The 27,580-nt window shown below is 45.9% G+C and overlaps 3 protein-coding genes across 3 annotated transcripts in view; 1 reads left to right on the plus strand and 2 right to left on the minus strand.

Annotated features, from left to right (window-relative positions):
• Nucleotides 1-1,551: 1,551 nt before the first annotated feature.
• hikeshi (heat shock protein nuclear import factor hikeshi) lies at nt 1,552-5,641 on the plus strand. Its single transcript, XM_061233409.1, has 5 exons — nt 1,552-1,769; nt 2,307-2,544; nt 3,526-3,674; nt 4,685-4,803; nt 5,172-5,641. The coding sequence occupies exons 1-5, from the start codon at nt 1,740-1,742 to the stop codon at nt 5,224-5,226; spliced, it is 591 nt and encodes a 196-aa protein (XP_061089393.1). The 5' UTR covers nt 1,552-1,739; the 3' UTR covers nt 5,227-5,641.
• A 1,328-nt stretch (nt 5,642-6,969) lies between these two features.
• Nucleotides 6,970-14,780, minus strand: LOC133123684 (immunoglobulin-like domain-containing receptor 2). The gene is made up of 9 exons (XM_061234162.1): nt 14,750-14,780; nt 13,635-13,952; nt 12,943-13,062; nt 12,261-12,317; nt 11,529-11,675; nt 10,629-10,748; nt 9,977-10,157; nt 8,918-9,374; nt 6,970-8,008 (listed from the first exon to the last, which is right to left on the minus strand). Exons 1-9 carry the CDS (start codon nt 14,778-14,780, stop codon nt 7,973-7,975), a joined length of 1,467 nt encoding a protein of 488 aa, XP_061090146.1. The 3' UTR covers nt 6,970-7,972.
• A 4,853-nt stretch (nt 14,781-19,633) lies between these two features.
• The window catches only part of gpa33a (glycoprotein A33 (transmembrane), paralog a), an 8,423-nt gene continuing 476 nt past the window's right edge, over nt 19,634-27,580 (minus strand). The window contains exons 2-7 of the mRNA XM_061237146.1: nt 25,929-26,095; nt 25,458-25,674; nt 23,240-23,404; nt 22,101-22,217; nt 21,563-21,686; nt 19,634-20,901 (exon numbers count right to left, since the gene is read on the minus strand). Of these exons, the coding sequence (XP_061093130.1) occupies nt 20,514-20,901; nt 21,563-21,686; nt 22,101-22,217; nt 23,240-23,404; nt 25,458-25,674; nt 25,929-26,095 (1,178 nt within the window). The 3' untranslated portion in view covers nt 19,634-20,513. The remainder of the gene's footprint in view (nt 20,902-21,562; nt 21,687-22,100; nt 22,218-23,239; nt 23,405-25,457; nt 25,675-25,928; nt 26,096-27,580) is intronic.

Genomic DNA, 27,580 nt, shown 5'->3' on the forward strand with positions numbered 1-27,580 from the left:
CAAAAGATTCTGCTGTATGTACAATTCCAGGACAAATGTATTAGACCACTCCGGTCTGCCGGCTCTGGTCGCCTTATGCTTCCCTCACTACGAGCACCTGGCGGTCGAGCTGCACTTTCACACCTGTTTTCCGTTCTGGTTCCTCAGTGGTGGAATGACTTGTGTACCACTGTCAGGACAGCAGAATCCCTCCCCCTATTTCGACGCAGACTAAAAACACACCTTTTTACCTTTACAAACTGTACCTTAGTCCTACCTCCTGATTCCCCCCCCCCCCCCCCTTATCCCTCTTGTCTAACCCCCCAAAAAATAAAATTGCACTTATTATGACTATTTAGAACAACACTTCATGTGTATTTTACTAGTTATGGATGTGATGCTTTAACTTGTGGAAGTTAAATGACAAAAATGCAAACGTAAATGCCTAAACACAATAAACTACTGCCATCTGCCGGACAGTAGAATGTTAGCCACCCTCTTAATGCATATTTCAGTTTTATTCACAGTACAAGTTATTCACACGTTAAAATTGTGAACGAACATAGTGCGAAGAAACATTTTCAACGCAAATATCCATGGTATATAACCTGGCTAAGTGGCTATAGATCCGATTAATTAATCATTTTAAAAAATGCGGTCTGTATAGGCTACAGACGTGTAGTATATGATATGTAGATGGGAGTAGTTTTTCATTGTGAAATCGGTGTTTGTTGAGATGCGCACGTCAACAGAACGGATTAAAAACCCAATTATTTTGCATCCGGTGTCAACTAAATTTACGTAAGACCGAAAGTCTGACAACCACTAAAAAACGTGACGAAGTAAAAGCCTCTTTTGTGTAAGTGTAATTTCTACATTAAAATGATGCCTTGATCCATTTAATTCTAATCGAAAGCGTTGAGAATCAAAATAAGTAGTGAATGCACATTCATCAAATAAATAAATATATTCATAGCAACAGTCCACCTATGTTTCTGTGTGCCTATGTATTGGTTTTCATTGCCTAGCATGGTGGGCATGTATGTATGTGTATTATTGAATTTTAGGAAGGGTGTAAAAAAAAGAAGAAAAAAAGACAAAAATCAATATAATGAGAACACTTTATAAATATAACATATTTTATAGCATACATCATATGTACCAGGAAAGATATCAAACAGTGAAATATGCACAAGTTATTCTAATGTAAAAGCCCCCCAAAAAAACAACTCCATTATTAATGTTAAATAAATGTGAAAAATACATCTGTAAAAAAAAGTACTGACAAAAATGATAAATTATATATGTAGGCCCATTTTCGTAATAATTAAGATTACATTCTGAAAGGGTGATATACAACAAGAAAAACTCTGAAATATGAATAGGCTGCATAGTAATACCTTAAGCAAGAATTTAAAATTTAAAAACGGTTTGTCGGGATAGTCATAACTACTGCAAACTACTGCAGGTCTACTGCAAACACTCGGAAACCCCGAAGTTAAATATGAGGTCCTTTTATTTTGGAAGTATTGCTCATAGGTTACACAGGAAGTTAAACACTGCGATTGGCTAGCTTCATAATTCACTCTGTAATATCTATGGTTCTCTAGAAGTTTCTGAGAACTGCTCGTTACGATGAGAGGAATATGGGAATACCATGAGAGTAACTAAACGATAAGGCTAAATATCTGAACAAGACTGCAACTGTGAAATGCCGAAAAGTGAATGCACGTCTGTCATTTAAAAAAAGGTTTTCAAAAATGTTCGGATGCTTAGTAGCTGGTAGATTGGTGAGTTAAGCAAAAGACTATCGAGTTAAATTAGGGAGCAATATTGAAACTTTAGCAAAGCATTTATTTTATAATATACAACACCAGTGTGTCGTTTGCCTGTGAGCAGTGTAACAGTTAGCTAGCTATAACGTTGTTACAGCCAGACTAGGAGGCGACAGCTGTTGCTGACAATGCGCCTTCAGACTGCTTACTACTGTTATGTAGTTCTCTTAATAATAATAATAATAATAATTAATATTAATAATAATAATAATAATAATAATAATAATGTCTTGCCTTTATATAGTACTTTCTCAATGTGTAGCACCCACCTTGGTGATGTATGGCAGCCATTTTGCGCCAGAACGCTCAGCTCATATCAGCTGAGGCGCAACCAATTGAACTGGGGAAACCCAGTATTGATTTAGCTACATTCGTTTGCAATCATGTAGCTATTTAGAAAACGTTGACTGTCTCGCCGGACATACGGATCGGGCCAGCGCTACGAACAGTCCTCCGTGTTTTGGTTCCTGACGCTCGCTGACTGTTTCACAGGTGCAGACCGACGCACAGCAGGTAGCCGGGGACAAGTTTGTCTTCAACCTACCGGACTACGAGAACGTCAACCACGTGGTGGTGTTTATGCTGGGTACCGTGCCTTTCCCCGCCGGGATGGGGGGCGCTGTTTATTTCTCTTTCCCGGATCCTGCAGCAGGGCAGGTGTGGCAGCTGCTCGGCTTCATCACCAACGAGAAACCCAGCGCGATGTTCAAGATCTCCGGCCTGAAAGCCGGTGAGAGTCTATAGGGGTGTATTCTAACATAAACGTCACATGACCCTGTTGAAAAGAAGAAAAAAAAAACCAACTAGGTTTTGAATTTTGACCAGTTAAGACCAGCTACCGGCTCAAGTTATGTTTTGAAACAGCTGGTAGCTGGTCATAGGTGGATTTTACAGCAGAGTAACGTAACATAATGGCCTTCTCCTACCACTAAAGTGTACCTACTGTGTAATTCACCTTAAAGCTGGTCATTACACTTTGCCAGCCAGTGGAGGATGGGTCCCCCCCTCTATAGCGGGGTTCCTCCTGAGATTTCTTACCATCGGGGAGTTTTTTTCTCCCCACAAGGGAGTTACCCATAACCAGGGATAAGTGCGCTGAAAGACCCTAGAGGGAAGTACAATTTCAACTGCTACCTGTACAACAAAGATAAGGACCCGGGCCTATTTGAATTTTTATTTTTTTAAAATAAACAAACAAACAACAAAGCAAAAGTGACAAAAATTAACTAGCCAAACACTGCTTACCTAGCCAACTAAAAATACCGATACACAAAGTAAATCACAAAGACAACATTTAAGGTTCACAGGGAGGTAGGGAGGGACGGGGAGAGGTGCTGCTTGAAGAGGTGCATCTTCAGTTTGCGCTTGAAGGTGGGAAGAGATTCTACAGTTCTGACCTCAACGGGGAGTTCATTCCACCACCGTGGAGCCAGAACAGACAGTAGTCGTGAGCGTGAGGTGGAAGTTCGGAGAGGGGGAGGTGCCAAGCGGCCTGTGGAGGCTGAACGAAGAGGTCTGGCAGGGGTGTAGGGTCTGATGATTACCACTTTTACCTCTCAAGCTTGCTATTTTGGGGGTTCAGGTCTGGTGGTTGCTCTTCTGCTACTCTGTAAAGTGTCCTTGTGAAAAGCACTATAGAAGTGAAGCTGAATGGATTGGTTGGCAGGGTGAGTGTGCTGTGCGCTGATTGGCTGGTTGTGCTGACGGACAGGTGTGGGCGGGGAGCACCCTTTCGGGGTGATGGCGCCGCAGGCAGCCTCTGTGGCCCAGGTGGGCGTGTCCATGGAGCCGCTGGACCAGCTGGCACAGCAGACCCCCGTATCCAACGCCACGGTGTCTGCCATCGACTCCTTCACACAGGTAACAACCCCTGTACCACCCCCCACCTGCACACACCTCACCTGCACCCCCCCACCTGCACACACCTCACCTGCACCCCCCCCACCTGCACACACCTCACCTGTACAACCCCCCCTCACCTGCACACCTCACCTGCACCCCCCCCACCTGCACACACCTCACCTGTACAACCCCCCCTCACCTGCACACACCTCACCTGTACAACCCCCCCACCTGCACACCCCCCCACCTGCACACACCTCACCTGTACAACCCCCCCTCACCTGCACACACCTCACCTGCACACCCCCCCCACCTGCACACACCTCACCTGCACACACCCCCACCTGCACACACCTCACCTGCACACACCCCCACCTGCACACACCTCACCTGTACAACCCCCTCACCTGCACACCTGCACACCCCCCTCACCTGCACACCCTCCCACCTGTACACACCTCCCCACCGTCGACTCCTTCACACAGGTAAACCTAACTTGTTGATAAAAATAATGATAGCATAACATCAGCAGCCTATAGCCTAGTGGTTAAGTTGCTTGACTGGGACCCAGATGGTTGGTGGTTCAAGATGCAGTGCAGCTGTTAGGACCTTGAAGAAGGCCCTTAACTCCACATTGCTCCAGGGGGGATTGGCCCCTGCTTAGTCCAGTCATCTGTAAGTCGCTTAAAAGTGTTAACTAATGTAATGTAATATTGACAAGAACAGGCCATTCAACCCAGCAATGCTCGCCTTTTCCTACCACTAAATGTACCTCCTGTTTAGTTTACCTTAAAGCTAAATGGTACCTAACGCTGTTTCAAGCCTGGTCTTAAACCCCCCAGTGTTTCTGCCTCCACTACATGTCCTGACAGCTATTCCACGCAGTGACCACTGTGTGGAAAACAATACTCCCTAATGTCTGTGCGGAATGTATCCCTTCCATGAGCTGTTCTTTCATAGTGAAGTGAATAATGGAGGCACATGGATATTAATAAAAGGTGTATTAATGGGAGTGTATGTCCCTGAAGTTCACACAGAAGATGTTGGAGAGCCTGTATAACTACAGTTCGTCCTACGCCGTGACCCAGGCCCAGATGAGCCCCAACCCCACAGAGACCTTCATCCCAACCAGCTCCATCCTCCGATGGTAAGCAGCCCCGCAGATCACACACTCCATGTCTCGTCAAATCATCTCGTATATCCACACATTCCGTATCTCACATATCAAATAATCTCGTATATCCACACATTCCGTATCTCACATATCAAATTATCTCGTATATCCACATGCCCATACTCCCACACACCTGACTCCCAGGTAAAGGGAGGGTGAACACACCTGACTCCCAGGTAAAGGGAGGGTGAACACACCTGACTCCCAGGTAAAGGGAGGGTGGAGAAACAGCCGTTCTCAGCCCTTGAGGACCATGAGTTACTGACCTTGCCGTACACCTTCAGCACCCCCACCTGTGTCCTTGTAATTAATTACTACCCCCCCCCCCCACCCCCCGACAGGTATGAGAATTTCCAGAGAAGGATGGCACAGAACCCTGGGTTCTGGAAGACGTGAGCCAGCTGCTTTTAGAGAGGGGATGGAGGCCCAGTCTCCTTCAGCCCAGCTGCACACCTGCCCTGGAGACCAGGCCCTGCCCCCTCCCCCCTGCCCCCCTGCCTTCCTGCCCCCCTGCCTTCCTGCCTTCCTGCCCCACAAACACTCGCACACAACCAGCCAAGGACCTTCAATTTGCATGCAGCCCAAATAAACTGGGGTCAAAACTGTGACTCTTTCTTTCACTTGGTGTCGGTGTCATGGAGACGGCTGGTCACGAGAGATTATTCTCACACACCCTAGTGTCAAGAGTGCCATTTGACAGAAGGAGCAACACAGAGCGATCCAGTGGTAGTGTAGACTGCCTTGAGAGAACCAACAATGTTGTCTGACACGATAGTATTGGAAGTAACATTAAAACAAATTTTTAAACCTGCTTTTTGGATTTTGGAGGCTTGCTCTTTTGAATTAGTAAAGCTGTGTGCGCACGTCATCAAATTTGGATACGTGACGGTAACGCAACGCTGGACACCACGAGTGGAAACGACATATCCAGGAGCAATTTAAGAATGCAAGCACATTGAATCCATATCGCCACTAAAATGCTATTGTGAGAAGGCATCCAATGTTATTTCTCAATATGAGAAAATGAAGAAATGATGGATGAACAGTTTAAGCATTATGAATCTCAGGAACTCCCATTAGGGTTTTTGCGGGTTTGGTTTGAAAAGCCTTTGCTATTGTTGAATTCCCTGAAAGAACTTTAAAAGCCGGAACAGAAAGGAAGATGACGGAACCTGCAAGTTGAAGCTAGGGGCCCTCCCCAGAACGTGGACAGATGTGTAGTGTTTCTGTGATTTGTGTGTTTGGCGTAAGTGTGAACCACCTCCCCTCACGCTCCTGCCTCTCTGCAGGGTGTCTCAGCCCTGGCTCCAGCCTGCCATCACCCACAGTGCCACAGGCCCCTCACCCCCTATATCTGCTGCAATAATGACATCATAACTGTGTGAATGAGTGTGTGTGTGTGTGTGTGTGTGTGATTCTCAGTGCTTCTGGGAGAATGGCTCTCTGTGTGATTACAATAGACACTATGCTCCTGCTCGTTCTCAGGAACACTGTCTCAGTGAGAGAGTGAACAAACATGGCATCCTGAACTGCAAAGCTACAAGAACCACAGACTCACAACAGTCTGCATTTATATAGTGCCTTTATCCAAAGCGCTGTACTATAGATCCCATTTACACACTCACTCAGCAATGGTGATTGGCTGCCATGCTAGGCACCAACCAGCTCCTCAGGAGGATTTGGGGGTTAGGTGTCTTGCTCAGGGACACTTCGACACACCCAGGGCTCAAACTGGCAACCCTCTGACTGCCAGACGACTGCTCTTCCCTCCTGAGCCAATGAGACGATTGCTCTTACCTCCTGAGCCAATGAGACGATTGCTCTTACCTCCTGAGCCAATGAGACGACTGCTCTTACCGCCTGAGCCAATGAGACCTTAAATTAACCAGCTAACCGTGGACCGCAAGGCAAAGACCTGCCTCATATGATGATAAAACAAATGACAAATGTGTCACATGGAACCGTGGACGAACTGCAGCAAAGCGAGTGTGCACCTTTCCTGTACGCACTCTTAACTTCACTGCAGTTATTTAAACACCGCAAATATTCATGCTCGTCAGACACCAATCATGAACTGCGAGAAGGCCAATCAGAGCAACAGAGTACGCGTCAGACAGCTTGAAGGTCTGCAACTTGAAGTAGGAAGTTTCATCAAAGTTTAATTTCATTTAAAATGCAATCTGTTCTTATCTGGTACATCTCCAGTGTAGACCTGCCTCAGATTCTCTGAGTCTAAATAATAAGAAAGAAACACATCATTGAACTGACAGTCAAAGAGTCAGGCAGGTCCTTAGCTGCTGAAACATAAACATGTTTTTTTAAAAATCAGAAACGATAAACTTATTGTACAGTTAAAGCAGCAATACAGCACCTGCACATGAAGGCAAGCCAGTAATGGGCATTTAACTCTTGGTCAACATCTCCCATCAAACAATCAGACAACACTGTTAGCGTGAACTGCAAAAACATTTGTTATAAGACGTGTACAATGGTTAGTACATGTTCCAAACAAAGTTAAATCAAAATGTTCCCTCATGGGATTTGAAAGTCTGATATTTTTAGATGCTAGCCCAAAAACCACAGTGTTTATGAGGCATCTCAGCTTTGGAGTGTGACTGCTTCCATAGTTACAATACAGCACATTTTGCACAGCTTCAAAATGGCTGCCAAACCTAAAAACAAGACTATCAGTCAGACATATCAGCAGATACTTCCCTTTACTCTTGGTAATAATAACAACAACAATAGTAATAATACTATACTGAATATGTAAAAATAAATATGTAATCTCTAAAAACGTTTGCCATGGAGCCATCAAATCTGAACCATTTCCTGCATTTGAAAACACAAGCAACTGCTGATCATGTGGCTTCTGTCGCTGACAAATCAGTGGGAGACAACAGGGCTGGGTGGACAGCAGAAGGCCCGAACTGACCCGTGTGTGTTTGTGTGTGTGTGTGTGTGTGTGTTTGTGTGTGTGTCACACAAATGAACACTGTCAGAGCCTGGCAGAGACACTGAGTCAGGATCCCAACGTTAGAATGACATCACTGTCCCACCTCCAGTAGTTTGTGTCAGAGAGAGAGTATGTGTGTGTGAGAGAGTATGTGTGCCAGTGACAGTGCCCTTTTCTTCCAGGAGTTCACACGACGAGGGAGTCTCTCTTCGGAAAGGGGTTCTGTAAAAACACAGCAGAAGCCCTGCGTTAGTCAGGCGCTCCACAGAAACCTGGCACTATGATCCAGACTTGTTAGTGAGGGATCACACACTGGGCTCATTCCAATCACTTATTTTTGACCTGCTTTCTCCGTCTTTGCCTGTCCCAGAAATCGATTGAGTTCGGCCATCTTTAAGGAAATCCCATTCCGTTCCTTCTAGGAGCGAGAAGCCATCAGCCTGCCGAAGGTTTCTTGTGCATCCTTTGCGGAATATTTTTTTTGGAAAGCGTGACATATGAATGATTGACCTGTGGATGCACCTCTCCCCATCATGTCTGTGACTTCAAAGTGACATTTGAAGGCACACAGACATTCCCGGGAGGAGAGGAAAAGAAAAAGTAGGTGAAAAAGAATCTGTTGGAATGAGCCCACAGTCCTCACCTTTGCACAAAAACATTATGAAATCTCTGCCCCCTACAGTCGGATAGGCACCTCACCTGCAGGTAGCTCACACAGGTAACAAACCAGTCAAGTCACACAGTTTGTTTTTAAACAGCTGACAGCTCAAACAGCTCATGCCCAGCTAGACCAGCTTCATTACATTACATTATTGGCATTTAGCAGACACTCTTATCCAGAGCGACGTACAGTTGATTAGACGAAGCAGGAGACAATCCTCCCCTGGAGCAATGCAGGGTTAAGGGCCTTGCTCAAGGGCCCAACAACTGTGCCGATCTTATTGTGGCTACACCGGGGATCGAACCACCGACCTTGTGGGTCCCAGCCATTAACCACTATGCTACAGGCCACCATGTACTTGGCCATGCTGGTTGAGCAGCTCATACCCAGGCAGAGCTGGATTTTACAGCTGGGCTCACACATGGGTAATAGCCTCATGACGCAGATAGTGGCGGTGACGTTTAACTCACAGCCTTTCGGGGGTTGCCTGGTTCCTCTCTGCGCACCTTGGGGGTGTGTGTGGGGTTCCGTGGAGGGCGTGTGATCTCGGCGTAGGGTTGCGTGGAGACCCCGTGTTTGGGCTGGTTGCTAGGCGATATGCTGAGGTAACAGTCACTGCTCTTCCCGGATCCGACTTTAGAGGGCGTGTCCCCGGCGCCCCGCCCGTCACCCTGGGCCCGCCCCTCTCGCCCCCCGGTCAGGGCAGTCTCCTGGGTGGGGGCCCTGCTCTGCCTCCTTTGGGGGGGCTGTGGGGGGGTGCCCCTGGCCTCTCTCCCCCGGCGGTACAGACGGGTGTAGGACAGGGCAAACTCCTCCAGCTCGTCCAGGGAGCCAGTCCGGCCCTGGCCCCTCCCCCGGCCCCGTCCCTGGCCCCGCCCACTGCGGGGGACCGCCTTCCTCTGCAGGTGCTCCGAGCGTGGATTCCACCTGCGTCACATGACCACAGACCACACGATCAACACTGCAGGCTCTCAGTACAGACAGACAGCACTGACACACACACTGTCAGTACAGACACACAGCACTGACAGGGTGCAGGGTCTCAGTACAGACACTCAGCACTGACGGGGTGCAGGTTGTCAGTACAGACACTCAGCACTGACACACACTCAGTACAGACAGACAGCACTGACACACACTCTCAGTACAGACACTCAGCACTGACAGGGTGCAGGCTCAGTACAGACACACTCAGCACTGACACACACACTCTCAGTACAGACAGACAGCACTGACACACACACTCTCAGTACAGACACTCAGCACTGACACACACTCTCAGTACAGACACACTCAGCACTGACAGGGTGCAGGCTCTCAGTACAGACACTCAGCACTGACACACACACTCTCAGTACAGACACTCAGCACTGACAGGGTGCAGGCTCTCAGTACAGACACTCAGCACTGACACACACTCAGTACAGACAGACAGCACTGACACACACACTCTCAGTACAGACACTCAGCACTGACACACACACTCTCAGTACAGACACTCAGCACTGACAGGGCTCTTGCGCTGGTACCTGCTGGGTTCCTCTGCCCGGCGGCCCTGAGGGGGGGGTGTCTGGGAGCCCTGCTCTTGTGAGGCCGGCACCACCCACAGGTCAGGGACAGGAGGGGTGAGCGTTGTCCCCTGGCCCAGCTGCCCAGACTGCGAGCTGGAGTCGGTATCAGGGAAGCAGCTCAGCTCCGACAGGCTGCTGGCTGTGGAGGCAGGATGATGTCATGGAGGTGAGGTGTACTGCCACAGGTACCAGTGACATCACTATTCAGCGTTGTAGGAAAGGTGTCCCTGTGACAGGGCTGTACCTGCAGTGTGTGTTTTTTTCATTTCTGAAACTCACTACAGTCACCCTGCTGTAGAATCCCACTATGACCAGCTCGAAAGCAACCTACAGTTTCAAAACATAGCTTGAGCTGGTCAAACCATGTTCAGTGGGGAGCTGGCCAGAGCTGCTTGGTCACCCAGATACTAGCTGTTTCAAAACCTAGCTTGAGCAGTTTTTTTCAGCAGGGTAGTCTTCACTCTCAGGCAGATGACAGCCAGGACCTTCGCTCTGAAACACTGCTTCTCAAACACACTCTCTCTGGGTATAGGGTGGTATAGTGCTGGGTATAGGGCTGGTATAGGGCAGGGTATAGTGATGGGTATAGGGTGGTATAGGCACTGCTCACCTCCGGTCACATCTTTCTCCGTTTTGGGCTGGATCAGGGAGGGGGGCGTTATGGGTAACATGGTGGGAACCCCAGAAATGATGAAGGGCTCTGGCCTCGTGCTCTTCCCAGCCTCATACACTGCAGAGCACAACACACACAGTGCAGTCCGTAAGTATAAGATTCTGTACTCCAGCACACTGGAAATGAAATGACGAATATGTCACCTTTAATTTGAGGGAATTTACATCCACATTGGGTGATTCTCGTTCATAGTCATCATAGTCCTCCCATTCTGGCAGGTATAGTGTATAGTGTTTATAGTGTAGAGTAGTTATAGTGTATAGTGTTGATAGTGTACAGTAGTTACAGTAGTTATAGTGTATAGTGTTAGTAGTTATAGTAGTTATGGTGTATAGTGTCAGTAGTGTACAGTAGGCATAGTGTAGTGTTGATAGTGTACAGTAGTTATAGTGTATAATGTCAGTAGTTATAGTAGTTATGGTGTATAGTGTCAGTAGTGTACAGTAGTTATAGTGTCTAGTGCCAGTAGTGTACAGTAGTTATAGTGCATAGTGCCAGTAGTGTACAGTAGGTATAGTGTATAGTGTCAGTAGTTACAGTAGTTATAGTGTCTAATGCCAGTAGTGTACAGTAGTTATAGTGTATAGTGCCAGTAGTGTACAGTAGGTATAATGTATAGTGCCAGTAGTTACGGTAGTTATAGTGTTGATAGTGTACAGTAGGTATAATGTATAGTGTTGATAGTGTACAGTAGTTATAGTGTATAGTGCCAGTAGTGTACAGTAGGTATAGTGTATAGTGTGAGTAGTTACAGTAGTTATAGTGTATAGTGCCAGTAGTGTACAGTAGGTACACTGTATAGTGTTTATAGTGTGGTGTACAGTGTGGAGGACTGACAGTGCTGAGGGCAGCAGCATCTCTTTCTGCAGCAGCAGCAGGGCAGGTAGCAGCAGCAGGAGTGAGGGCAGCACTGGCACCAGCAGATCCCCACCAGCAGGAGGCAGCAGCACCCGCCCAGGATGACCAGGGCCAGAAACACCCAGTCTGCAGGGGAGAGCTGTGTCAGCTGGCCTCTGCTAGTGCTGCCTGGCAAAGGCTCTGACTCCATTACTAAAGTCTGACACAGTGACTTCAGAGCAGGTGTGATTGGATACTGCATACAGTGATGTCATAGCAGGAGATGATGTCATTGGATACTGGGTACATGTGACCTCATAGCAGAAGGAGATGGGGAGAGGGGGAGAATGAGCTTGAACAGGGAGAAACAGGAGAGTAACCTCTGTTACACTAGAGAAGACCAACTAAAGCTCAACCTGAGGACGTTTTTCAGTTCTCAATAGTGTCCGTACTTCCGTAACTTGTTCGCTAGGATGATATTTTAGCTAGTTTTAGCTAGATATTTTCATCTGGCTATGTAAGCTGTTTATTGTTCTGTTGCGTTGTGCTAAAATAGTTTTAGATATAATCCAGATTCATCAGATAGGCCCAAGTCCTTATCTTACTGCCTTTCAGCACACTTTTCTTGGTGGTGGGTATGCACTTTGCACTTTGTTGTACGTTCTGGGTAAGATCGTCTGACAAATGCCAATAATAAAATGTGTACACTAGAGTAACACTAGATAGACACACCTGGCATAATGTCCAGATCAAAACCAGGCAGGAAGTCATCCAGAGCCCCAGCCTTCCCTGTGAACAACACACGACCCCCCAGGGTTAGAGAGGAGGGGGGAGGGGCACAGATGGACTATACTGGATCCAGACCAGACCAGAGACTTCACTGTCACAAAATATTTTTTGCTTATCTTTTTATATTTTGAGGTTTTGCTAACTAAGATTTCTAAACATTAGTTCAGGAGATATACGTACATGTAATTTTGGTTTTCTGAACAACATAATTAATCAATGTGAATGTTAGCTGGCATGACAACCTAAGAATGCAACTCAAAAAATGAAAAATAAAATGTAAATGTAAAAAATGCCAACCAAAATGTAAAAAAAGAAATATGAAGTATTTTAACTTTTTCTTTTTTTAACAAGGTATGACAAAGTGAGTCAGCATGCAGTAAGCCACATACCCATGTTACCTGCATACTAAACACTGCATGCTAAACACTGACAATACAAAGACAGGTATACACTGCAGCAATGCAGTGAGACTGGAAACACTTCTTCAAGATTAATCTAAAAGCCCAGCATCAGTTGCAGTTGTTTGGCGGGTTAATGTTCACTTCCTGTGCGCCAGGCCGTCACTTCCTGTGCGCCAGGCCGCCACTTCCTGTGCGCCAGGCCGTCACTTCCTGTGTGGACTTACCCAGCACCAGCAGCTCCACCTGGGCCTCGTTCTTTCCTTCCGGGTCGTCGGAAATGACCACCTTACACTGGTACACCCCGCTGTCCCCCCACTGCAGACGGCCAATCCTCAGGTCCATCTCTGCGCAGGGTCAAAGGTCATCTCAGGGTCATAGGGAAGGGTCGTGTCGCAGTGAGACACTATTACTAAGAGCTAACTGCAATAACGCTCATTAAACATTCTTCATAATACATGCTGGTTCTTCAGAATGCCAGTTCATTTGTGTGGATCTCACAGATCTTTTATAACCAGAAAAAAAAAAACCTAAATATAAATAATAATAATACATACGGGTGGGTGAGGGGTAGGCAAGCTTCCAGGGGCCCTGTCACTGATCGCAATACCCTCTCCCCCCAATTCACAATTACAGCCCTCCCGAATCTATCTCTGTTCCCTACCCCCTCCCCATCTCATGGAGAGATAAGGGGGAGGGCCAAATTACTTTGCAGCCCCAGTAGTACTTGCAGTAGTAATGATGATAATAATAATAATAATAATAATAATAATAATAATAATAATAGTAATAGTAATAGTAATAATAATAATAGTAATAGTAATAATAATAATAGTAATAATGATAATAGTAATGCTAACAGTAGTAATGATAATAATTACAATAATAGTAATAATAATGGTAATGATAACGATCGTACGGTTGATGATGCTGATGTCCTCGCGCTCCCTGTAGTGCTCTGTGAGGGTGGAGGCGGAGCCTCGGATGGAGGCGATGATGCGTACGGTGCGGGCGGAGTCGGCGCAGTCCAGGTGTGCGGCGCGCGGGAGCAGCAGCGACTGCGGGAAGCCGAACGCGTCCGCCGTGCGCTCGCGGCAGAACGACTTAAACCACCACTGCACCACCGCCGTCTGCACCGACACGCTGGAGTAACGGCACTGCAGCACCGCCTCCTCAAACAGGGGAGCAAACACCCGCTCCTCACCCACGTCCACGGCCACGCCCCCACACCTGCACACTGGGACACACAGGGGCCACAGTCACACAGGGGCCACAGGCACACAGGGGCCACAGTCACACAGGGGCCACAGGCACACAGGGGCCACAGGCACAGAGAGGCCACAGTCACAGAGGGGCCGCAGTCACACAGGGGCCACAGTCACACAGGGGCCACAGGCACAGAGAGGCCACAGGCACAGAGAGTCCACAGGCACACAGGGGCCACAGTCACACAGGGGCCACAGGCACAGAGGGGCCGCAGTCACACAGGGGCCACAGTCACACAGGGGCCACAGGCACAGAGAGGCCACAGGCACAGAGGGGCCAAAGTCTGTAGCTAGGCCCTTCACCCCACATTGCTCCGGGGGGGGACTGGCCCCTGCTTAGTCTAATCAACTACCAGTCACTTTGGATTACATTTTATTTAGCAGACACTTTTATCCAAAAGCGACGTACAAAAAAGTGCATATAAAGGTGATAGAACAAACAATCGAACATGTCAGATAAGGTACAATTCATACATAATAAAATGGAAAATTTTGCAAAAAATATCCTGATCTCCTCCCAGTTCCTTATCACAGCAGCCCTACAGATGAATCGATTCACAATCAATCAACCAATCAACCAATCAATCAAACAAACTGTATGTATACAGTACATTACACCTCACAAAGTCCACTGCCTAAACTGGGGTCTGCTCCCGGGAGTGACCAGGCGCTCATCTGTCTCTGGCCAGCGCAGGGACAAACATGCTCAACCTTCAGCCTGTCTGAAGAGCTCAAGACTCGCTGAGCGACAGCACCTGGAGGTGGCTACCGTGGGGTGAGGAGGAACCAGAGTTCTCCATTGTGTCAAAACATCTCAAGATGAATTATATTACATCATTTTGAAAACTTGCTTTATTTTTCATCATATTGCCACTGTTTATATATATATATATATATATATATAAAGTTTCTCTTTGTCTTTGTGGTCTGTGAATGTCCCACTTGAGGGCTGTACATTTAAGCACCCTGAATGAGGTGGATGCTACACACTGAATGCACAAACGTTTCTTTGTAATGACAATGAAGCCACTTGAACTGAACTGCTGTGGGGTACGGAGAGAGAGAGAGAGAGAGAGAGAGAGAGAGAGAGAGAGAGGGAGAGTGAGGGTGAGGAAGGGAGGAGTGGGAGCAAGAGAAAAAGAGAGTGAGAAAGTAGATAGAGAACAGAAATAGATAAATAGCTGTATATCCAGAGCATAAGACACAAGGTTCTGATTATGACTGTGCTCATTATCGCGACGGTCAGTGTAACTCACACACTGCCCCCAAACTCACACACTCCACCCAAACTCACACACTGTACCAAAACTCACACACTGCCCCCAAACTCACACACTCCACCCAAACTCACACACTGTACCAAAACTCACACACTGCCCCCAAACTCACACACTCCACCCAAACTCACACACTGTACCAAAACTCACACACTGCCCCCAAACTCACACACTCCACCCAAACTCACACACTGTACCAAAACTCACACACTGCCCCCAAACTCACACACTCCACCCAAACTCACACACTGCCCCCAAACTCACACACTCCACCCAAACTCACGCACTGTACCCAACCTCACACACACTGCACTCAACACCAGAATAACTGCACACACACACACTTCACTAACACACCCTGCACTCATTACCAGAATCACTGGACACATTTGGACTCATGCGCATCACACGGTTACATTCAAAGTCACAATGCATATCCTCACATTTCTGTACGACTGAAGCACTAACATACCGTCTCGTGTTCATACACAGATATGAACAGTCACACGTGTCTCAGGGTGGTGGAGGTGTGCGTGTCTGTGTGTGACAGACATCCTATACTGAGTGATAAAAGTAAGCAGTGTAGGCAAATGCAAGTTAAATCACAATCATGCTCAGCAAAAGGAAACACAAAGAACTATAAAGCATACAGAACAACACAATCAATGCCTGAAGTAGAAAAATACTCGTCAAATGATTTTCAACCTATGTTTTTTAAAAATTATTTCATTTGACAAATGTTGAGTGTAAGCTCAAAGATACGGTCCATATTGGACTCATTAAAGTTATGTTAGAATTGATTTAACACTGAAAGTTTTGGTATATATGCATCTCATTATTACGGAACGAAAAAAACGGTCACTGAACCTACCTGCAACCCACATCAACGCTATCCACCACATCCTCAGCGAAGCAGTTTCAGTTTTACGACGTTAAATGACTCTACAAACTATTGATCCCCATTATTCCCTCTCCTCAGTGCACCTCAGTCTGCAGTCCGCCCGGTGTCGCCAACAGAGAATGTCTGAGAACTGAACAGCTAACGGGGATGTACCACTTCGACCAGGAGACGGGTCTGCCTCTGACGCTTTGCCTGCGACCAAACATGATAAAGCTTTAACACAGTGTGAATAGGTCCTACACATGACATTGTTGAAAATGTCGCTAAAATTTGATACTCTCTTTAAACCACTGTACAAAGGTTGGTCACAGTAACCTTGTGAATGTAGCGGTATCTTTGCGAAATTGCGCCTACAAGGTACACTGCACAGGCGTCGTTTGGAGGGAAATTCGAACTTAGAAAGTTGCACACGTTCACGTCGAGACTGTTTATGAAACTGTGTGATGAATGCGTTTTTTACACGCGTGCACAAACACAAAAGGTTTTGTGTGAAAAGCACAAATGATGGCCCATACGAAAAAGCTGCTTTCTTTTCTTTCCGAATCTCTGCAGGCCTACACTTTTTATTTGTATAATACTTATCATGTAAATAATAATATATTACAATTGGGGATATTGTTCATGACTCATATTTAAGCTAATAAATTTGAAGGCGGTCTTCAGATAGTATAGGCTAGATCAGGGATGGGCAGCTCCAGTCCTGGAGGGGGCACTGTGTCTGCAGGTTTAACTCCAGTCCTGGAGGGGGCACTGTGTCTGCAGGTTTAACTCCAGTCCTGGAGGGGGCACTGTGTCTGCAGGTTTAACTCCAGTCCTGGGGCGCCGGGTGGTTATGCAGGATTTTGCTGCCACCAGTTACCCTGTCTCAATCAGCTAATTAGCCACATGCACCGATTCACTCGTGAATTAGACCACAGTGAAATGCTACAAGACAAGAGCATTCATCAGGCTATAAATGACAGATAGTAAAATGATTGGTCTAATTAAATCATTAAGAGCAGAAGTTGGTCTGAAATCCAGAAACAGATACGGCCCGCGTTGCCAGTAGATTATGTCGTTGACAGTTAAGATGTATGCTCACCGAATCCATCCAAGTCCTCGGCCTGTCAATAAAAATAGCCGTCGGGGCTATTCCTCGGTGTCTCACTGATACGGCTTGCGATACAGTGAACAGATACAGATACAATGAGATCATTGAGTGTTTGTTTTCGCAAACATGGGGTCCGCCCCAATACTGCACCCATAGCCTTCCGCAGAGGATAAAAGGTGGTTGTTGGGAAAGGAGGGTACGGTTTATTCTCGTTTTTCACCGGCATTTCACTCTGTAGTCACGCTTTTCAGCAAGGGCAGAACCGCAAAGCTTTAATCTCTTTTCCATCAGAAAGAGGAAAACAGGTTCGCCCAGTCCTGACTCGCCCGAGGGGACCGGAAAAGCGGTCATGCTGGTTTCTTAAACTGAATTTTCAACGTGCTTTGTTCAGGTTTAAACAAACACTGTATGAATTTTGCACTTACTCAAAAAGGAACTCTATTATGACGGACAGAAATAATTGACAGTGGGTTTTTTTGTATTGAAAACATGATTTACTAAGACTAATTTCCCCCCAACTCACGTAAAATGTTTTAGATCGTGTACAGGAATTTAGCATAGATTCCTGGCATCGTTTCAGCCCAGTGGCCTGGTTCTCGGCCCGAGAGGTTGGTTTTGTTTTTCAAATATACCCAAAAACCGCTCCAGGGGTTTTTACCCAGTTTTCCCTTTTATACCTCCTCCCCTGCAACCATTTCTCCCGGGTTAAATAAAGGACAAGTTAACCTGGTTTAAAACAGTGCAATGCATTACATATTCGTGAAAACAAGACACAAGCTTTACATTTCAAATTTAGATTTTATTTATTAAGTACAGTTTTTTTTTTTTTTCATATTGTGCATTTTGAGTATTCTAGTATCTAAGGCACAGAACGTTTGAGAAAAGGACCAGCAGAAATTCATCAATATCAGCTGCACCTACGAAGAGCCACTCAGTCGTTTAAAAATATGTGGTCTTCTCTTATAGTCAAACAAAAACACATTTTCCACTGTAAAAATGGATTACATATCCTCCAATCAGAAGCTAGATTCACAATTACACCTTGAAAATGGCCCAAAAATGCCTTAAAGGACGCCAACATTCTGGGAAATATACCTGATCAGACGAGAGGTTTGATTTAAGTTTCATTTTTGCGCATTCACGGTCTCAGTCTCCATGTTAGCATAACGTGTTATGTTAGCATAAAGACTTGAAGCTTATAGGAGTCTACCTTACAGCTGTCTTATTTACACGAGGAATCATGTGAATTTGAAATACAAGTGCGGGGAAAAATGTAAAAATGAGAGACGTTAATTTTGGAGAAATTAGACGGTTGGAATAATAACCGATGAACACACGGTAACAGGGGAAAAAGGTATATATCCAAAAATGTTGGTGTTTCGGTTAACCCAGCAGTAACGCGCTTTGCTCAAGTCCACACAGTATACATGCATTTCCACCAGACGTGCGTTCAACACAGCAAACGTTCGCGGCGAGCTAACAGCAAACCGTTAGCGACTGTTCAACCATTTAAAATGAATGTTCCATTTAGTTCACCACCAAACTAAAAATTGATTCGACTTGGGTCAAACAATGTCAGCTAGGCGATGTGTTGCTTATCTGTGATTATTTTGAAGGCAAGAACAAATACAAAACAAATGACACTTATTAAAGTGCATTATGACAGCCACATAATTGTTAACTATTGTCCAGCTAGCACCCATCAGCAGACCGTTTTGTTGCACTAGCTTTTCAAACGGTTAGCTAACGTTCGTGGAGTCTATCCCAGAATGCCGTGGGGGCGAGGCAGGAATACACCCTGGACAGGAAACACAACATTCTCCAATTACCGTAACCTACATGTCTTTGGACTGTGGAAGGAAACCAGTTTTTAGCATACCTGCATAGCATAATTCAAGATGTTACAGTTTAGCACACAATACAATTTCTGCCCCGCATGGGTACTGTCGTTCTCCGCAGTCACGCTCAATCACGACAAAAAATACAACTACACCAGTAATGCAAAATAATTATTTTGGTAAAAATCAGGCCGTGCGTTTCGAGGTTTTGCGGATATATACACACAATTGTTCACTTCGTTTTGGCAACAGGCACAGACAATGCAGCACAAATAGCCAGAGAGATGAAAAATATGATGCAAAAACACAACCTCTCACACCTGCTGGTTTAGCATGTCAAGCTCTGAAAGGCCTGTTTGCAGTATTCAGCTGTGGTGGGGAACAAACCTTTCTGACCAGACTGTACAAGTTCAGCTATGGCTCGAATTATATGCATATCTGAGGAACCTAGTTTAGCCGAGCACTGATCTCCAACATATTTCATCAGACATTACGCACCCCGAGATGCCTGCCAATCACAGACAGACTCAAGGAATTACACAATACGTGCAACCCATTTGGTTAATTTATTAAATTCATTAAAAATGTACTGACAGTCAAAGCCACAAATATTTACATTACAATTTAAAACAGGATTCACTCAGCAACAAAAAAAAACCCTGCATAAAACTGAAACCCACGTAGGGTCACAGAAGACACCCAGATAAATGAATTCACTTAATTATCCCTGATCATAATCATAAACACCAGGCCTCATGTTAAACCGTTTATCACACTAGAACAGAAACTCATAGTAATGAGAGAGGGAGACAGGGGGAGAGGGGGGGAGGGAGAGAGAGAGAGAGAGAGAGAGAGAGAGAGAGAGAGAGAGAGAGAGAGAGAGAGAGAGAGAGAGAGAGAGAGAGAGAGAGAGAGAGAGAGAGAGAGAGAGAGAGAGAGACTCCTGCATAGACAATCCATTAGACAATTAGTTATTTAAAACACTAACAAAAAGAAAAAAGAAAAAAAAAAAGCCTGCCATAGACTGGGTTAGCTTAAGGTGCCCCCAAACTTGTTTGGTCTAGGGGGCATCATAACCAAAATGCCTTCCTCCCTAGCGATTAGCATTTGCCTTCGTCCATTTTTCAGGCCCATTAACCAGATCATAATAGCGGTCGTCGTACGGGTCATCATGGGTCTAATTCTACCTGTGATAAGAGTCCTGCTGTCCTGAAACAACTACAGTCTTATTAATAATAAGCCAATAAGCATCCATGTCTGGATGGAGTAGCGGCCCCTGCGGTCGCTGGATTAGTCATGGCAGTCGTCACTGGAGTTGCGGTACTCGTTACAATAGTCTTCTTCTTCATCATCATCATCATCATCCCTACCAGTCAGGCCGACAGTAATATAATCTCTGCTCAACGCATCCATCAGTCATCGCTGGATCAGTAATCGTCACGACGGTCGCTCTCCCTGTCACGACGGTCGCTCTCCCTGTCACGACGGTCATCATAGTCATCCCTACGGTCATCGTATTTATCACGTCGCTCAGGGTAACGGTCTCTGCTGTCGTCATATCGACGCCGGTCATCGTAATCGCTCCTACGTTCGTCGTAGTCGCTCCTACGTTCATCGTAGTCGCTCTGACGGTCATCGTATCTCTCGCGGCGTTCGTCGTAGTCGTCCCTGCGGTTAATGTTTCTCTCGCTGCGTTCGTCGGACTCCGTTCTCGGGTCGGCCGTCGGGCCGTTGCGATCACTCCGAACGTCGTCGCGGTATTCACCCTCAATCTTCGCCAGATCTTCATCCCGGGGCGCTCCGTCTTCCATAGTCCTAGGACAAGAACAGGGAGAATAACCAACACCATCCAACAACATAACAACAACGTCCAACACCATCCAACAATATAACAACAACGTCCAACACCATCCAACAACAACGTCCAACACCATCCAACAATATAACGACAATGTCCAACACCATCCTACAACAACGTCCAACACCATCCAACAACATAACAACAACGTCCAACACCATCCAACAACATAACAACAACGTCCAACACCATCCAACAACATCATAACAACGTCCAACACCATCCAACAACAACGTCCAACACCATCCAACAACATAACAACGTCCAACACCATCCAACAACATAACAACGTCCAACACCATCCAACAACATAACAAGAACGTCCAACACCATCCAGCAACATAACAACAATGTCCAACACCATCCAGCAACATAACAACAAAGTCCAACTGGGAATTCCCATTGTGCTGTATTGCGAACAGTTAAATAAAGAAGCAACAAAATGTAAAAATTCTAAATTCTAAACACCGATCAAACAAAAGACTGCGGGGAGCTGATGGGCTTGGAATGAAAGTCAGCATACATAGGGTTCCCCCAAGACCAAGGATGGGGCCACTAGACAAGGGCACATGTAGAGTCCTGCGCAGGGTTATTTGAGGTGTGTGCAGAGCGGCATACCCCATGGCATAATCCTCCTCCTTCTTCTTCTTCTTACAGCAGCAGTAGATGACGATCACAAGCACCAGCAGACCAGCCACACAGCCCCCGATGATCCCCGCGGTGGAGCCGATGTTCATGGATGCTGCAGACACGGAGAATGAGGAGTTCATCACTTCTAACCAGTAACCAAGCATCAGGGGCACAGTCAATGAGCCAGAGTCTGAAAGCCCCAGAAACACACGCGCTCTCTTGCACACACGCACGCACAGTAGCCTAGTGGCTAAGGTACATGACTGGGCCCTGTAGCGTAGTGGTTAAGGTAAATGACTGGGACAGCTGCACAGCCGTTGGGCCCTTGAGCAAGGCCCTTATCCCCACATTGCTCCAGGGGGAATTGTCCCCTGCTCAGTCTAATCAACTGTAAGTCAATTTGGATTAAAGCGTCAGCTAAATAACACAATTATTACTATTAAAATTAAATACAAAAGAAGAAATAATGCCAGCTTATTAGCTTGCCACAGTGATTTTTCAGGCAGAAGGCAGACGGAGTACTCACGGGGCATGACTGTGAGTGTCATGTTACAGCTTGCAGAACGTATCTTGTTAGTAGAGGTGCAGATGTAATATCCAGAAGTCTCCATGGAGATATTGAAGAGAGACAGAAGGCCATTCGCTGCAGGTCAGAAAGGGTCTGATCAGCTTTTCATGTTTACAGTTAACCATTTCAATCCCAAAAGCGGCATATATGGCACTCAACCTTTTCAGCCAATCAAAATGACCTCAAAATTATTAAAGCCCTACTCAATTTTCTCAACCAAAGCCAAAATGCCTTGGTATTTGGGTGGAGCCACTTCATATTGGGTTTGGGCCTGAAAGGGTTAAAACATTATACTACATAGCCTTCCCATTCAAATTGCCAGAAATATTCATTCAACCTCATAAAATAATTTATGGATGGTGCAAAATTATAGATTTTGTAAAAATCTTTACAACAGTCCCCACAAAGGCATCATACACATGCAGGGACAGTGACGTATCGACACAGTTGAGACATTACATTACATTACATTAATGGCATTTGGCAGACGCTCTTATCCAGAGCGACGTACAACAAAGTGCATACCCATAACCAGGGATAAGTGCGCTGAAAGACCCTGTTATTATTATTTTAAACAAACAAACAAACAAACAAACAAAGCAAAAGTATGACCAAACCCCTTAACTAGCCAAACACTGCTTACCTAGCCAAACTAAAAAAGCTGATGCACAAAAAAGTAAATCACAGAAAGACAACAATTACAGTTCACAGGGAGGTAGGGAGGGACGGGGAGAGGTGCTGCTTGAAGAGGCGCGTCTTCAGTTTGCGCTTGAAGGTGGGAAGAGATTCTACAGTTCTGACCTCAACGGGGAGTTCATTCCACCACCATGGAGCCAGAACAGACAGTAGTCGTGAGCGTGAGGTGGAAGTTCGGAGAGGGGGAGGAGCACATATAGAGACATTGAAATACTGACACGCATACAGACAGCTACAGAGACGGGTGGATTGAGAGTGATGTATGGACACAGTGATGTATGGACACAGACAGACAGATGTAGTAGAGAGTGACATACTGAAAGACACAGACAGATGAGACACAGATATACAGACGGGTGGACTGACACAGATAGTCAGTAACAGACGTAGATGTGATGTACCCTCAGTAGTTTTGGCTGGCATGGTCGCGGGGAGGTTCTGAACACTGCGTCTCTGCCAGCTGTACGTGGGGACGGGGGACCCCTCCTCCGACACACAGGTCAGTTTGATGTCCTGGCCATATTCAGTCTTGCCATCGATTTTACAGATGGGCTTAGAGGGAGCCACTGCCCGTGGGAGACAAAGATCAGCACGTTATCCTCACGCCTGATGGAGCTGCACACTGCAGCGACATCGGCACAATCATCGGCACAATCATCGGCACAATCATCGGCACAATCATCAGCACAATCATCAGCACAATCATCAGCACTATCATCAGCACTACCTCACCGTTACCACTGTTACTTCGGTCTTCTACTTTTCAGGTTTCGGTTCCTCATCAGAATTACAATTGCACACAAAAAAAAGTAAGAAAAGAAACTAGACTAAAACCGGAATGGTCTCGCTATCAGGTAGAGCTCGCAGCCAGCGAGGTGTGGTTGCATTTGGAGAAGCACAGAATCGAACGCAGACGTACAGCTCCAAGACTTGATGTAAACAATGTGACATAATGAAACCAGTCATAGCTTATACTCAGCTTAAAAATGGTTTGGTTGTCCATTTTAACTTTTTAACTTTTACTTTACAACAGTATAGGAAAACCAGTAATACAGGGACAGTGAGTAGTAAAAATATCAGAGCACACTTTTGGCCCAGTTAAATGGTTATGAGCAGGAGTCGCATGAAATCCAGAAACAGACACAGCCCTTGAGGGAGTGGGTTGCCCCCGGGAGAATGTTCCAGAATGTCAGCGTTGAGCCTGGAGGGGGTGAAGAGGTCTCTCCGTGTTAACCCCACACAGAGCAGACCGTGCTCAGTGATAACCCCACACAGAGCAGACCGTGCTCAGTGATAACCCCACACAGAGCAGACCGTGCTCAGTGATAACCCCACACAGAGCAGACCGTGCTCAGTGATAACCCCACACAGAGCAGACCGTGCTCAGTGATAACCCCACACAGAGCAGACCGTGCTCAGTGATAACCCCACACAGAGCAGACCGTGCTCAGTGATAACCCCACACAGAGCAGACCGTGCTCAGTGATAACCCCACACAGAGCAGACCGTGCTCAGTGATAACCCCACACAGAGCAGACCGTGCTCAGTGATAACCCCACACAGAGCAGACCGTGCTCAGTGATAACCCCACACAGAGCAGACCGTGCTCAGTGATAACCCCACACAGAGCAGACCGTGCTCAGTGATAACCCCACACAGAGCAGACCGTGCTCAGTGATAACCCCACACAGAGCAGACCGTGCTCAGTGATAACCCCACACAGAGCAGACCGTGCTCAGTGATAACCCCACACAGAGCAGACCGTGCTCAGTGATAACCCCACACAGAGCAGACCGTGCTCAGTGATAACCCCACACAGAGCAGACCGTGACACTTTGCTTAGGAGGGGCTCATTTTCATAAAGGGAAATTAACCAATGGGTATTTCCCCAAATATCGCGCAACTTCGCTCGATTCCTTAAATTTCTGAAACAGGAACCAAGTGAGCTATTCATAATCTCGGCGAACAGTTCTCTCAGCCACAGCATCTGGGTGAAAATAACGGTTTCACTCTCACTTCTTTTCTAGACGTACTCATCTTTACAGTTTCAGATTATTAATGACAACCCATATTACACTATACCTACATAAACAAGGCAGCCAGGAACAAGCGAGATTGTAATATGTTTTTTTATTTATTATTATTTTTTAACACCCACACAGAATGGTCACTGTGTGGAATAGCTTGCAAGGACATGTAATCGAGGCAGAAACTCAGGGGGTTTTGAAGACCAGGATTAATATGGTGCTAGATACTATCTAGTTTTTAGGCAAACTAAGCATTAGGTTCTCATCATCAAGTTGTGCTACATTATGCCATGCTATGCTACGTTACTCCATGCTATGCTACGTTGGGCTATGCTATGCTATGTTACGCCATGCTATGCTACATTATGCCATGCCATGCTACGTTACGCCATGCTACGTTATGCCATGCCATGCTACGTTACGCCATGCTACGTTATGCCATGCTATGCTACGTTACGCCATGCTATGCTACGTTACGCCATGCTATGCTACGTTACGCCATGCTATGCTACGTTACGCCATGCTATGCTACGTTACGCCATGCTATGCTACGTTACGCCATGCTGTGCTGTGCTGGACGGGGCTCTCTTACCGAGTACCACCAGGCGGGTAGCGGCGGTCAGGGTGCCAACGTCGTCTGTGGGGATCTTCACCTCGCACTCGAACACCTTGTTCTCGTCCAGAGTGACGCTCGTGAGCAGCAGGTCCGCTCTCCCGGTCGAAAGGTCGGTCGTCATGGTGATTCTTTTCTCAAACTGAGGCCTGACGTCCAGGGTTCCAGGCGGCTCGAAATACGTGGCAACGGGCGTCTACAGGGAGGAACGCGCAGCACCCACAATCATCTCCTCTCCGTCACAGTGGATTAAACCTGCGTGAGGGTCCCGGTTGTAGTGCGAGTAAACATTTGTACATTTCGACCAGTTTACAGCCTCTCTATCGAGTGTGGAGTTTCGTTAGTTCATGTCCACATCAGATAACAGACCCCTGAAGACACGGAACTGATGGTACACAAGTGCAGCGATGGGTTCAGTTCACTGCAAAGCAACCGCTCGGAGGAACTTACCCCTTTCTCCCCGGCTTCATCAGAAAGGGTACTCCAGGAGACCACGATGAGCTGAGGGTCGCTGATGTCAGGTTTGAATTGACACGGGAGCGTGACGTTGTCGCCCCTGGCAACCTCATACTCAGGCTGCGGAATTGACACCTGTATGCCAGCTGCAGCAGACACACCTGCATCGACAGGAAGTACACACGCATTCATTTAGGTCCACGTCTATAAAATACATTATAAGGGCCCAGATATATTTCAGTTGCATTCTGATATCCTTCACTTGAGCAGCAGAAAGCATACCAGCAGAGATCTAGCAAATAATATGCAGAAAAACCATTTGCATCTGAATCGCTCCAGCAAGAAACATTATGGGCATAAGAAACATCTTCTCCATACACAGCGACTGCCTATAATGGAGGATACTGAGCTATATTTTATATAATATAACACACAGACGGATAAACAGCTAGCGGTTGGTTTCTTTCTTTTTCAGGACATTCCAAGTTATTGTACAAGCTATCCCCAATACTTGTGCAATGGCTCTAATCAATTTCCCCTATTTTCTAAGCTTCAAAATGGCTTCGTGTGTATTTTATTAGTTATGGATGTGATGCTTTAACTTGTGGAAGAACCTATGCACTTGTAAGTCGCTTTGGATTAAAAGCGTCTGCTAAATGACAAAAATGTAATGTAAATGTAAGTGATAAATTAAGTTTTATACTGTTAAAATGTGTACTTGAATGCAATATAATCTTACGCCACTAGAGGCCAGCGTTTCGTTCAGCGTTCAAACAGAAAATAACTCACTGTTGCAAACTATTTCTGTTAAAAAAAAATTAAAAAAACAAACAAAAAAACACACACACACACACAACATACCGTACAAGTTATGTTTGGGATGGAACAGAACCTCAATGTACAATTTAATTTTAATATGCACTAATTTTTAGGTCAAAACTGCACTCATTCTGTGGTTTTTGCATTTTGAATAGGTACTCAGATTTTAAATTCCTTCAAATCCTCAATCAAATAAAACCCCGCAAATTGGCAGCCATTTTGAAACATCTTTAGATCCCTGGTTCTGTTAAACTATGCATGACATCACGTCTATAATTCCGTTTTATTCATTTTAACGCATAAAGAATGCCTTAAGTATGTATGAAGAAAACCGGAAACATAAGCCCATAAAATGCATATATCCTGGTTGAATTTTGATGGAGACCTTAGATCGAACTTAATTGCATTAGCCGTACCATATTCTGTTATCCAAAGTACCTAATAAAGTTAAGAACACGTGCAAAGTATAGTAAGCATACAGAAACGGTAACAGACACACCCCAACCCCATCAGTAATGGTATTACAGCTGTTGCAACGCTTGATATAATATAGTATTACTAAGCTTCTCCTCAACTGTAATCATCTACTAGGTAGGCTATCTGTGTAGACAAAGCTCTGGCATATTTCTGCCTTAGAGTGATAATGTAAATTACTTTCCCAGGCTTGCTGGAACCAAAATTCTAAAACTGCAATTACCTTTCAAACCGTTTGCTACTACACCTGGAATAGGATCTCATTCCTCGACAGTCAACAACAACACGGTGCATAGACTTGCGGGTGTTTGGGCCTGTGATTGCGTTATTATTTTTTAAATTTGATTAGCTAT

The sequence above is a fragment of the Conger conger genome, chromosome 3 (genome assembly GCF_963514075.1).
Source record: "Conger conger chromosome 3, fConCon1.1, whole genome shotgun sequence".
Classification (NCBI taxonomy): Eukaryota; Metazoa; Chordata; class Actinopteri; order Anguilliformes; family Congridae; genus Conger; species Conger conger.

What these genes read in the sequence shown, in the direction of transcription:
- hikeshi (XM_061233409.1), top strand. Translation starts at nt 1,740, where the DNA reads ATGTTCGGATGCTTAGTAGCTGGTAGATTG. An exon ending in CCATCGACTCCTTCACACAG is followed by an intron (nt 3,675 to 4,684) that starts GTAACAACCCCT and finishes ATGTCCCTGAAG; the next exon opens with TTCACACAGAAGATGTTGGA. An exon ending in ACCAGCTCCATCCTCCGATG is followed by an intron (nt 4,804 to 5,171) that starts GTAAGCAGCCCC and finishes ACCCCCCGACAG; the next exon opens with GTATGAGAATTTCCAGAGAA.
- LOC133123684 (XM_061234162.1), bottom strand. Translation starts at nt 14,780, where the DNA reads ATGGAGAACTCTGGTTCCTCCTCACCCCACG. An exon ending in TGATCTGGACATTATGCCAG is followed by an intron (nt 11,676 to 12,260) that starts GTGTGTCTATCT and finishes TCTCCCCTGCAG; the next exon opens with ACTGGGTGTTTCTGGCCCTG. An exon ending in GGAGAAAGATGTGACCGGAG is followed by an intron (nt 10,158 to 10,628) that starts GTGAGCAGTGCC and finishes CTGCCTCCACAG; the next exon opens with CCAGCAGCCTGTCGGAGCTG.